This window comes from Orycteropus afer, unplaced genomic scaffold (genome assembly GCF_000298275.1).
Source record: "Orycteropus afer afer isolate SDZICR_OR568_19922 unplaced genomic scaffold, OryAfe1.0 scaffold00166, whole genome shotgun sequence".
Taxonomy (NCBI): Eukaryota; Metazoa; Chordata; class Mammalia; order Tubulidentata; family Orycteropodidae; genus Orycteropus; species Orycteropus afer.
This window is the reverse complement of record NW_006921753.1, coordinates 2726792-2741080: the sequence shown is the minus strand read 5'-3', so window position 1 is coordinate 2741080 and position 14289 is coordinate 2726792. Positions and strand designations below refer to the sequence as shown.

The 14289-nt window shown below is 36.6% G+C and overlaps 1 protein-coding gene across 1 annotated transcript in view; it reads right to left on the bottom strand.

The window, feature by feature from the left end:
• Positions 1–14289, bottom strand: part of CD47 (CD47 molecule) — an 85986-nt gene that overhangs the window by 49800 nt on the left and 21897 nt on the right. Inside the window, exon 2 of the mRNA XM_007946585.2 lies at positions 5608–5697. Coding sequence (XP_007944776.2) covers positions 5608–5697 — 90 coding nt within the window. The remainder of the gene's footprint in view (positions 1–5607; positions 5698–14289) is intronic.

Sequence of the window (14289 nt, the reverse complement as noted above, 5' to 3'; positions counted from 1 at the left end):
CTCAGCATTTCTCAAGCTGAAAGAACTGAAGAAAAAAATTAAGCCTCGAGTTGCAATACTGAAAAATTCTAAGAGCAAAACATTGAATGATGCAGGGAACATCAAAAGAAGATGGAAGGAATACACAGAGTCACTGTACCAAAAAGAACTGGTCAATCTTCATCCATTTCAGGAGTTAGCATATGATCTAGAACCAATGGTACTGAAGGGGGAAGTCAAAGCTACAATGAAAGAATTGGTGAAGAACAAGGCTCTGGGAAGCGACAGAGCACCCATTGAGAATAGAATACTACTCAGTCCTAAAGTGAAATGAAGTCCTGATATATACTAAAACATGGGTGAATCTTGAAAATATTATGCTGAGTGAAATAAGTTAGTCATAAATGGACAAATAAGGTATGAGCAATGACAAATGTACAGAGACTGAAGTTTATTAGTGGTTACTAAGGGTGGGAGAAAGGGGGTAAGGGAGAAACTTAGGGGCCGTAAGCTTCTGTTAAATGGTTGTGGAATAATGTGGAAATGGATGGGGTCATATAATACGCTAACATAATCAATGTTATTACTGAACTGTACATGTAAAAAAGGTTGAATTGGCAAATGTATTGTTATATATATTTTTACTACAATGCAACAAATAAACCAACAAACTTATTTATACTCAAAGTAAGGGCATAATCTGTTGGCTTTACCAAAATGTCCAGGTTTTCTTTTAGACAACAAAGGACTCACATACAGAGTTAGATAAACCACTGAGAGAAACTCTGCCTTCAAGCATAGACTATAAATTGTGATTAGGAAAAATTAAGAGGAGTTAGGAATCTGGAAAGTGAAGTTATGGGTTTGAGCTACTATTATTACCTTAGAGGCTGAAACATACTAGATTGTAAAAACAAACAAACAAAAAGACCCCATATAACTAAGCATTGAAAATAAAGGTGCTTTCTTATTTGGTAGAATCCCAGGCCATAGACAAGAGGTCTCCTACAAAGAGCACCAATAGAGCACACACACACACACACACACACACACGTGTCTTGTCCCCTGAAAACTGAGTGCTACAAAGTCAGAGGCAATATGAGCTTCACTTTTAAGTCTCTAGCATTTACACCAGTGGCTACCTATCAGTAGGCACCCTAGAAATAGTATTTGCTGAATTAACAAACAAATTAAGTCTATACCAGGCTCAATCAATAATAGTCCCACCTACTCCATTTGTGTACCCAGATACAAGTAGCAGGTCCACCCTTTATGGAAAGAGATTTCTCTAAAGAAATTCCAGATGGGGAAGTAGTATAGTGTTGTAATGAATAGCACTATTTCAAGTCCCTGCACTGCCAGAAAACAACTGGGTGACTGTGGGCAAACTGCCTATCTTTATTTTGCCTCAGTTGTTTACCTATAAAATAGGAATGACAACAATAGTACCTATCCCCACAGAGTTCCTGGGAGAAATAAACAAGTTCAGATGTACAGTGCTTTTTTGCACAGTGCCTATCACACAGAACAAGAGCTCAAAAAATATTTAGCTACCATTATCCTCAACATCAGAGGTCCTCTGGGTAACACAGTTTGTGTGCTTAGCTACTAAGCAAAACGCTGGTGGTTCAAATTCATCCAGCAGTCCTGTGGAAGAAATGCCTGGTGATCTGTTTTCATAAGATTACAGCAAAGAAAATTCTGTGAAGTGCAGTTCTACTCTGAAGCACATGGGTGGTCATGAGTCAGAAGTGACATGATGGCAATGTATATGGTTTTGTTTTCTCTATCCCCTGCATCTTTAACTGTGAGTTTAGGTTGGGCAAGTTGAGTATATAGGTATGCCCCACACCACATGTACTTATGCTAAGATAAGGCTATGTAAAATTTTCCACCAAAATGTTTCTTTAGGTTCATAACCACTTTCCTTAAAATAAACCTGTAAAATAAATACAGAAAAAAAAAACATTCAACTTCATAAACACAAACATGAAAATTAAAGTGAAATGTTTTTTCATCCACCCAGTTAGCAAAGACTTTAGAATTATAACGTCAGGATCATGAGGTGAAAAGTATTCTCATCTACAGTATGGATAATACAATGCTTCTGGAAAACATATTAGCAGTATGTATCAAGAGGCTTAAAATATCTCTGCCATTTTCAGTCTTCTGTATCTTCAGCAGAGGTACTTTCATAGTATCAAAAAAGAAAAGAAAAGAAACACCCTTAAATATCCAAATATCCATCAAGATGAGAGTTAAGTAAATTATAATACATCCATAAAAGTAGAGCACAGGCAGCTATAAAAAGGTTTTTGAAGACATGAGGGAAAAATCAGGATGTGCAAGTATAGAAGCCGTATCTGTCCTATTACATTTTTTTTTTTAAAGAAAGATAACAAAAAATGTGTAGAAAAAAGAAAGGGAGGCAGAAAAGTAACTAAAATATGCCAATAGTTTATTTCTAGGTTGTGGGACTACAGATGATTTTTGTTTTTCCTCCATAACTTCCTATATTATACAAAATATTACATTTTTAACTCAGAAAAAAATCTTAAGGCTTATTTTGTAAAAATAATAGTTGACAGTGAACAGATGGAACTAAATCAACCATGCTACTCACCCTTGGTTCATTCCATGAATAATAATGTCACTAATGATAATGTCACGACCAGAAAATTCTATCAATCCAAATTCAGCAAATCATACTATTATGAAATTATTTCATGAACTTAAAAAAAGGCTGTTCCCTATTCAAATCACACGACTTAGTTTTTAAAGCCTAGGTTTGCCAATACTGTTCAAGGCTTCCCCTACCATCAATGAAGACTAAATAGGTCTTGAATGTCATTATTTTTCTTGATATAAAAGACATATTGAAATTCTAAGAGAATTTCCTGAAGAAGTCTAGACAGTGCCTTGAAAGAATTTGGAAATGTCTTGACAGTTGGCCACCGTCAATCCATTCTTTCCCCTTCTCCTTTCAGATGAAAGCTGGGAACATCTTTGAAATCAAAGAGCATTTCCATAGTGTTATACAATGAGAAGAGTCCTTAAAATATATAATCAGTCATCTCCCTTCCATCTGCATATATCACATGGATATACGTAGCTTATATGTCTGAGTGAAAGTAAGATTTGTGAAATATATGATGCCACTCCACTACAATATATAGCTTTCACTTTTCAAAAGGTTGTTAAATAAATGAAATCAATATTATTTACTACTTGACTTGTACAGGAGCTCTGGTAGTGTAGTGCCTAAGGCATTTAACTGCTAACCAGAAGGCTGGCGGTTCAAACCCACCAGCCATTCCTCGGAAGGAAGGTTGGGCAATCTACTTCCATAGTGATACTGCCTCGGCAACCCAAAGAGGGGTCGCTATGAGTCGGGGCCAACTCAACGGCACATAACAACAACAACAACAACAACAACACACTTGAGTTGTATGTTTACTGGCTCCAATGAGTATTTTAATGTACTATAGGGAGACTAGATATACATCTTACATTTTAAAAACTTAGACATCTGTCATCTCAGGACTTCATACCAATTTAGTAACTTTCCTTCCCTAAATTAGTATGAAAATACAATTAAGTATAAACATCAACCAGCATGCACAGTATCCATTTACTTGGTTATGGCAATTCTATATTGTTGGTGCTAAGTCTGATACAGCATCAACCTTTGTCCTACAAGTTTGGTTACATGATTATTATAGCAAAGTGTGATTACAGAACACAACTCTCTCATGACTGCTTCCTTAGAGAATTCAGAACTATAGTAAGAATGACAAAACATGGTCAAACTGTGGTTTTCATGGGTGAACACATGTATATAGAGAAACTCAAACTGGGATTCTTAATGTTGAAAACATAACATCATTTCTTAACACTAATGTAGGCTGTGACTATTTGTTTAACAAATAGTATGTGTGTAAATGTTCTGAAATATTCAAATAGCAGATAAGTTACGTAGATGAACTTGGAGGGCATTATGCTGAGTGAAATAAGTCAATCACAAAAGGACAAATACTGTATTAGTCCATTATTTTAAAAGTCAAGGAAATGCTTATCTATGGAAGGACATTTTCTTTGTTGGTTACCAGGGGTGGGAAGGGAAGGGAGGGAATACTGCTAGATAGATAGAGATAAGTTTTGATTTAGGTGAAGAGAAGGGCAACGTACCAAATGTGAGTGATCAATATAGTGGCATTGAGGAAGAGAAAGACATAGAGAGGTACGTGGGAAGTACAGGCAACAAAGATGAACCCTTCTGCACATATAGTACGGCGTGGTCAGTGAAGGCAAACACAGGTATATGGGTGGATAGATGGGTGGACAGGCTGAAATATTAGTATGTCTATGAAGACATCCAAGAACATGTATAGGGTTGGCAGACAGCGGTCCTATAACTTTATGTGTATGATCTGAATTCCCAGGTGTATAATGGAGCTGACAAGGGTCAAGGTTGTAGTCACTGCTTGGTCACAGACAGCTACCCAGAGGGACTGAGTAGTTGAAGTTGTGGGCTCAGGACCATAGTCACAGAGGACACCAAGCTGAATTGGCATAACATAGTACACAAAACATTGTTCCACCTCCCACTGTGGCAAGTAGCAAATGGGATCTTAAAAGCTTGCAAGGTGCCATCTAGATGCAACGATGGGTCTCTCCTCATCCAGAGCCAAGAAGAATGAAGAAAAACAAAAATTCATGGAAACAATTAGTCCTAGCAACTGGTACACCATCCAATCTGCAGCCTATATGACTATGAGACCAGAAGAACTAGATGGTGCCTGGCTACTACTGTCAACCACTTGGAAGAGGATCTACGTAGGAGATCCTGGATAGACAGGAAGAACAATGTGGAACAAAACTCAAAATCATTTGGGAAAAAAATGGGGGAGGACCAGGACCAGGTTTGCTGGCCTGATAGAGCCTGGTGGAACAAATGAGACTATGGCTCCTAGATGCCATTCAGGTCTGGAATTGAATGCACGCCTGTGGCTTCCAACCAAACAATAGACAGGCATATGAGTTGAACATTTACCTTGGGTAGATACACTCCTTGGAGAGAACAAGCATGGGAGAAAGAAGGGCTGCTTATGCATAGGGAGACAGCTCGGGGGGCAGGAATGCATGGAGGGATGGACACAGGAAAGAGGTAACTGTCGGGAGGAAACAGGAGGGGAGCCATTGCACTGTGGTAAATTGTGGTCAATGTCATGAGACAGAGTGTATGTGAACTGCTGTATGGAAAGTGCATTTGCTCTGTAAATTTTCACCCAAATCACAAGTAAAAAAAAATAGAAGATAAGTTTAAAATACTGTAATACTGTAATTAGTAGTATTCTCACTATTCATGTTTGTGAGGTACAATCAATAAATAACAGCCAGCTTCTTATGAATTAAATGTGAACTTCAGTAAAATGTAAGTATGCAAAATATGGAGGGTAATAATATTCAGGGAGAATATTAACATATTCAAACTGCATATTTTTTTTAATACAATAACATCCTTTTTAATATAAACTTCTATTAAATAATGTATTTCTCTAATACTGCCTCTCAGAAATAACCATTTCATCACTGAAGCATAAATAAAAAAAATAAATAAATACTTACTCACAATACCAAACTGTCCCCAGGACAGAAGCACAGCCAAAATAGGGAAAACAACGATGAGAATATTTTCTTTTGGAGAAAACCACGAAACTGGGGAGAAAGAAAACAAAATCACAATTAATAATTATTATAACCACTTTAAGTCCTGCACATGAATGTTCTAGAAGTCCTGGTGGTACTATGGTTAAGCACTTGGTGGCTAACAGAAAAGTTGCCAGTTAGAACCCAGAGTCTGCTCTGCAGAAGAAAAGACCTGGCATTCTGCTCTTGTTACAATTTATAGCCTTAGATATTCTATGGTGCAATTCTACTCTGTCTTATAAGGTTGCTATGAGTTGGAATCTACTTACTGCACCAAAAAACAAAAAATGTTTGTTACTTTATGTTATTGTGGAGATGGAAAAATAAAAATTAAAGCTGTGGCCTTAAAATAAACAGTATAAGTTACTTAGATAACAAAATTTGATCACAAGATGCTACAATTACATTTTCCCTAATCTATACCTTTACTGGAAGTAAACAGTATAACATAGTAGCTGAGAGAACAGTGCTGTGTGGCCACATATCCTGGGTTTGAAGCCCAACTCTAAAGCTGTGTGACCTTGGACAATGTCTTAAACACCTCTCTGTTTTTCAGAAGAGAATAAATGTTACTTGGGTATAACACAGTACCTTCACTTTAAAGGACAGCTATGACTATTAATGAAGTTAATATATTCAAAGAGCTTCAAACACAACCATGGGAAGGAGGATCAAGATGGCAGCTCAGTCATATATACCATGCTGTCCTTCTACAACAAAGACTTGAAAAAGTAAATGAAACAGATAAAGATGGCAATCTTAGAATGCTGTATGTCAAATGAAAAGATAAAGAGTTAGATCAAACACTAACTGGAAAAAGAAACTGATCAAAAAGAGCAAACAAGGAGAAACACAGAGCAGAGGTGCCCTGCCAGTCAGCCCACACAGTATGGCCATCTTGACACAAAGCCAGGAGTGATCCTAAGTGAGGAAGGCAGGAAGACAATTTCATGGAATTCTAAACAGAAGACAGAAAAAGAGTGTAGACATACCTAACCAAAGTGAAGTAAGGTAAGCAGAACTTGAACCAGACCTAAGATGGGAAAGTACAGGAAGGAGGGCGAGAACTCCAGGCATCTGTGTATCCATAGAACAAGGAGGAAGCCAGGAGCCAGAGATAAACTGGGTGGAAGTGTGATAAACACAAGAGTAATAGACCCAGAGAGTGTGAGCAGGAGGTCCCCACTTGACCCGCTGAGCCTGCCCTAACCTGCTGAGTGAGGGGTAGCTTTCTAGGCCCTTGGCTGCCTGACCCAATGCTCCTAGTAGCCTGACCCAAATCCCTACCCAAAGGGTAGGAGAGCATTCCCATGCTTCTAGCCACCTGCCTCAACCCTCACACAAGCCCGATCCAACTTGCTGAGTGGCAGGGAGCATTCCTGTGCTCCTGAATGCACACCTCAACCCCCAACCCTTCTGTCAAGCAGAGGGGGAACATTCTTGCTTTCCTGGCCACCTGACATATTCCCCTCCTGCCACCTATCCCAGCCAGCAAACAGCAGAGAATGCACCCACAGTACTGGACCAATGACTGGTGATGGTCTGTACCTGCCCAGCCTGCCCTCAGACACCTCACACATCCAGAGAACAGCAACAAGGGCTCGCCCTGCCCACTGCTACCCTGCTCATCCAGAGACAGGAGGTGAGTGCTCTCATTCTGTCAGAGGAGCAATCAGCAATGCACGTCTGACCCACCTGTCCTAATACATCAAAACAAAAATCAGGATTAAGCAAACATACATACAATCAATCAATAAATGACATTTAAATGCCTTGGAGACATAAGATAATATCAAATCATATAAACAAATAGGATAAGATGGCTCAAGCAAATGAATGAAGTAAAGAGGCAGAAAACCTCTGAAAGTTAGTAATGATACCAGAACTATGTGATAAGGAGTTCAAAAGACTTATATATAGGATCCTCAAAGAGATCAAGGAAACACAGACAAAACCCTAGAAGAATTCAGGAAAATAACAGAACAAAATGAAAAATAAATAATTAGATACCATACAAAAACAATAACCAGAGATCCAGAAAGTTAACAATAAAATATCAAAAGTTGGTTACTCAATGGCAGGACAAAGAAGAAAGACTGAATCAATGGAAAAAGAAGACAAATTCCTTGAAACTAACTTGTTTGAGGAACACTCAGAAAAAAGGATGAAGAAAAATGAAGAGAGCCAAAGAGTTACATGAAACATTATCAAGAGGAATAACCTATGTATGACTGGAATTCCAAGAAAGGAAGAAACGAAAAGAAGTACTGAAGAGAATTATTAAAGATTTGGTGGCAGAAAACTTTCCTAAGATCATGAAAGACAAGGTTGTTTCCATCCAAAAAGCTCAAAGAAAGTCCAGTTCAGGATAGATTCCAAAAGAAAGGCATCAAAACGTATCATTATCAAACTTTCCAAAACCACAAAGAAAATTTCTGAGAGTAGCTTAGGAAAAACAAAGTATTACATACAATGGGGCACCAATAAGACTAAGGTCTGATATCTCAGCAGAAACCATGCAGGCAAGAATGCACTGGGTGACATATATAAAATTATGAAAGAATAATTTACAACCAAGCAATTCTATATCCAGCAAAATTGTCTTTGAAAAGCAACAGTAAAACTAAGATATTTTCAGACAAGCAGAAGCTAAGGGAATTTGTAAAAACCAGACCAGACTTACAAAAAAATATTGAAAGGAGTCCTTCAGATAAAGAACCAATGACATTAGACAACAACCTGAGACAAAGACACATGAAAACATCACCCAGATACCAAGCCAGACAAAGACTTTGCAAAAGTAAAATAAAGCTAAAAAACTGACTACTGGGATTCACAGGAATTAATCAGTAAACAAAGAAAACTTCTAAACAGTAAGAGGGAATGAAAAATGTAGTTATAAAACTTTCATATGGGGAGGAAGTCTGGGTAATTTCAAGACATAACAGACTTTTAATTTTAAGAGGATAAATGTAAACTTTAGGGTAACCACAAAGAAAAGTATTAACTCTACTCACCAATATAAAGTGGAAGAAAACCAAAAAACTCAATAAACACAAAACAACAATTGATAAGAAAAGGAAATTTATATACAAAAAGAACTCTGTACAGAAAATTAAGAGGACAAAAGGGAAAGGGTTAACACCACAAAAACAGTATAACAAAATAACAGCAATGAATCTGATAGGAAAAAGAAATTGAATCTGACAGAAATAGGACATGAATCCATACCTATCAATAATCACACTCAATGTAAAGGGATTAAATGGATCCATCAAGAGACTGACTAGTAGCAGAATGGATTTATAAAAAAAAAAAAGCCTGATCAATATGTTGCCTACAAGAGACACACCTTAGATGCAAAGATAAAAGTTAAAAGTTAAAGGACTGAATAAAAACGTATCAAGCAAACTGTATCCAAAATAGAACAGGATTAGCAGTATTTCACATAAAACAAATTTTAAGTCAAAATCCATTATAAGAGACAAAGAAGGGCATTTTATAATGAAGACATAATAGTAACTATTTATGCACCCAATGATGGATCTCTAAAATAAATAAAACTCTAACAAAATTGAAAAGAGATACAGTTCAGTAACAGGAGATTTTAATACACCACACTTGATGAAGGACAGACAGAACAAACAGAAAGAAACTCAACAAAGATACAGAAGATCTAAACAATACGATCAACCAACTTGACTGAATAGATGTTGTTGTTTGCTGAACAATGATGTAATATACTGTCTTGTCCATGCGCAGCACGTTCTCCAGAACAGACCAAATATGTTAACCCACAAAGCAAACCTCAACAAAAGCATCTTCTCAAATAACAATCCTATAAAATTAGAAATCAACAGGGAGATCAAGGGAAAATAAAAAATATGGAAAGTGAGTAACATTTATTTAAAAACTACTGAGTAGAAGAAGTAAAACACCAAACAAGGTCCTTGGATCAAATGAGAATGAAAACCCAAGATACCAAAATCTTGGGACACAGCAAAAGCAGTGCTCAAAGGACAACTTATTGGAATAAATGCACACATCAAAAAGTAAGAACCCAAATCAACACCTAAGTCAACATCACCAACAATTAGAAAAAGAACAGAAAAACAAGAGAAAGAATCAACAAGACTAGAAGTTGGTTCTTTGAAAAGATTTAGAAAATCAACAAAGCATTGGCAAATTTAACAAAGAAAAAGAAGATGGAAATAACATGAATAAGAAATGAAATAGGCAATGTCACAACAGAATCAACTGAAATAAAAAGAATAGTAACAGATTATTATGAAGTACTGGACAATTCATAGGACTACTATGAGTCAGAACTGACTCAATGGCACACAACAACAGCATGAAGAACTGTACTCCAACAAATTAGAAAACCCAGAAGAAATGGACAAATTTCTAGAAACATATTACCTATCTATACTAATACATTCTTAGCTAGAAAATTTGAACAGATCTATAACAAAAGAAGAAATTGAACAGATCATAAAAAAAACTGCCCCCTCCCAAAAAGTCCTGGTATGGACAGTTTCACTGGTGAATTCTATCAAACATTCAGTGAAAAGCTGACACAAATTCTATTCAAATTATTCTAGAATACAGAAAATAAATTCATTTTGATACCACCAGACAAAGACACCACTAAAAAAGAAAATTAACAGACTAGTAACCCTCACAAATACAAACACAAAAATCTTCAACAAAATTCTAGCCAATGGGGAACTTCTGGCAAGATGGTGGAATAGGCAGACAAGCTACACAGACCCTCTGCAGCAAAGAAATGAGAAACCAATTGAAACTGATACAGAAGACAATCCTGGAATCCTGAGCTTTGAAGGAAAGATTAAAGAAGTGGATTAAATACCAATTAGCAGAAGAACCTGAATGAAAACTGAGAATGGAGACCAATGGAGCTGTGGGCTGCTGGATGTCCTGAGGGCACAGCCACTTTGAATGTTTGCAAGTGGTATCCTGGTAACAACCTAAGAATCAGCTCTGCTCACCAAGTCTACATGGGCAAGAACTGCACTGGTGCTGACAACCAGAAAAGAAAGCAGTGAAGAAGGAGACAAACAGAGCTGTGGATTGCTGGCCATCCTGGGGCGCAGCCATTTTGGATAACTGCAAGCAGCATGGCCATTATGAATATGCATAAGTGGCATTCTAATCTGGACAGCAACCTAAGAGTAGGCTCCGCTTGTCTAGGAAAGCACAGGCAAACTGCCCTGGAGGCTGATGACTAGAATGGTGCTACATCCTCTTGTTATTCTTATACCCCACACCCTCTTGATGAACAGAGGTGTGCTCATCCCCAGCCTCCACCCACCTTCAAACCAGCAGGAATTCCATCCCAGTCTGTACCCTGACAGAGACTGTCCTGCCCTCCACAGTTTTGTTTTTAAATTATTCTTTCCATCTTCCTCCTTTCTTCTAACTGATTTATTTATTCTCTTTCCCTGCTCTTGGTTCTTTTTTGTTGTTGTTGTTCTTCTTCTTCCCTGGTCCCAATTTTCTTTTTTTCTTTCGGTTCTTGCTATCCCTTATTTTTCCCTTTGCAGTTTTCCCATTTTTTCTTTACTATTCTTTCACAAAGTATTACATTTTTTTTTTGTTGTTGCTTTTTTTTCCCATTTCCACCTCCACAGATACTTTGTTTTTCCTGTTTTTCATTACCTTTGTCTTTTTAAAAAAATATGTTTAAAATTCTTCTTCTCACTTATTACCTTTTCTTTTGCAATTATTCCTATTTGCTTATGTAGTTTGTGTTTTTTCTTTTTCCTCATTTTTATTTGTTTTTGTCTGAGTGTAAAACAGCAACTGTTTACACACAACCCAACCATACCTACACCTCCTGCAGCCATACCTGCTGAGTGAGGGCCACCACTTGCTGCTGCACCAATTGACCAATGACAGATTGTGGCCAATACTAGCTCAACTCAATCTCAACTGCTCCTTACAAACAGCTAACAGAAATCTGTGCACATACTCTCATTCTGTCACACCCACCAGGAGATGACTAGAATGGTGCTATATCCCCTTGTTATTCTTATACCCCACACCTTCTTGATGAGGGTGCTAACAACTAGCAAATAGAGGACAACAGTACTCTGCTCACACAACATGTCAAAAAGGAAATAAAGGAAAAATAAAAAATCTTGGGTAAATCACGCCAACATACAGCCATAAATTAAACATAAATATAACAACGTTACAATGTCTCAGAGACAACTGACCATCACAATACAAACAAAGAAAGAAGACAAAGTAGTACAAACATGGGACCAGGATATAGACTAGACATTCCTGAAGAAGCAGTAGCATTGGAACTCCCTGATGAGTAATTTAAAAAATTATATTTAGGTACCTTCAATAAATTGAGGGACAGAGCTATAAAAACACAGGCAAGATCAAGGAAAATACTGGTAAAATTAAGGAAAACACAGACAAAATCCTAGAACAATTTATAACAGTACAAGAACAAATTGACAAACAAAAATTTAGAAATGATACAGGAACAAGAAACAGAAATCCAGAAGATCAATACTAAGATTTGAGAAATAGATAACACATTGAATGGGCAAAGAAATAGAATCAAATCAATAGAAGAAAGAATCAGTGAGATTGAAGACAAACATCTCAATACTACTTTGTTAAGGGATCAGTCAGACAAAAGATCAAAACATAATGAAGAAAGCCTAAGATTCATGTGGGATACCATCAAGAGGAATAACCTATATGCAATCGGAATTCTATAACAGGAAGAAACAAATAAAACCACAGAGAAAACTGTCAAAGATTTGTTGAAAGAGAATTGCCCTAATATGATGAAAGAAGAGAAGATGTCCATTCAAGAAGTTCAACAAACCCCAAACAGGACAGATCCCAAAAAGAAAATCACCAAGACATATCATCATCAAACTCACCAAAACCAAAGACAAAGAAAGAATCCTGAAAGCAGCATGAGAGAACAAAAAGTTACCTACAAAGGGTAATTAATAAGACTAAGCTCTAATTTCTCAGCAGTAACCATGCAGGTGAGAAGGCAGTAGCATGATACATATATAAAGCCCTGAGAGAAAAAAAAATTGCCAACAAAGACTTATATACCCAGCAAAACTGTCCCTCAAATATGAGGGTGAAATTAGGACATTTCCAGATAAACAGAAGTTAAGGGAATCTGTTAAAACCAGACCAACCTAATAAGAAATGATAAAGGTAGTTACATTAACAGAGAATCAACGATAGCAGGCATAAACCAGTGATTAATACACATAATGACATAACCCAGAAACCAAAACAGTTACAGAAGTATCCAAAGTAAAATAAGTTTACAAGACTGTAAACAGTGAACCAGATATATCAATTGATAAATGAAGACAATGAAGGCTGGTGGTTCAAACACACCAACCACTTCTTGGAAGAAAGAGTGGGCAATCTACTTTTGTAGAAATACCACCTCGGAAACCCAAGGAGGAGTCACTATGAGTTGTATTGATTCTATGGCAGTGCGTGAGAATAAACATGAAAGAGGGAATATATAGTGTAGTTAGAGCTCTAACTTCTCAATGGTGAGGAAATCAAGACAACTGCGAGATAGAAGAGACAGTTCAAAACTTGGAAAGAAAACTATAAATCACAAAGTAACTGCAAAGAAAAATGATAAACCTTCATATCAAAGTGAAAAAGAGAGGCAAAAATATTTAGCCAATACTAAAACAATAGCAATGATGGAAATGATAACTAAATTCATAAACAAAATAAGCTTAGCACAGAAAATTATATGGAACAAAGAAATCACCAACACCATGAAAAAACATAACAAAATGACAGCAATAAATTCATACTTGTTTATAATTACACTAAATATGGATTAGATGCACCACTCCAGAGATGGAGAGTTGCAGACTGGATAAGAAAACATGACCCATCAAAATGCTATCTATAACAAAATCTTAGACACAAACACAAAAATTGACTAAAAATCAAAGGTCGGAAAAGATTTATCACGCAAATGGCAATCAAAAAAAGGCAGGAGTGTCAATATTAAGTTCTGATAAAATACTCTTTAATACAAAAACCATCATAAGAGATGAGGAAGGACATTGCATAATGATTGAGCAAGAAGACAAAACCATAATAAATATCTATACACCCAATAAGAGTCCCAAAATACCTGAAGCAGACTTTAACAGAATTGAAAGACAAACAGATGTCTGTACAGTAATAGCAGGAAACTTTAATACATCACTTTCAATAAATGATTGAACTGGAAAGAAATTAAAAAAAAGATACAGAAGAACTGAACAATATGATCAACCAACTTGACCTTATAGACATCTACAGAGCACTTCACCTAATAACAACAAAATATACTTTCCAGTGAGGAAAACTTCACAATATTCTTTTCCAGAGCACACAGAACATTCTCCAGGATAGACCATATGTTAGGTCACAAAGCAAGTCTCAATAAATATAAGAACATTAAGGTACTGCAAATCATCTTTCAGCTCACAATGCTATACAATTAGAAATCAACAATAGGAAGATCAATGGAAAAAGAACAAATGTCTGGAAACTAAGTAACACTCTTCT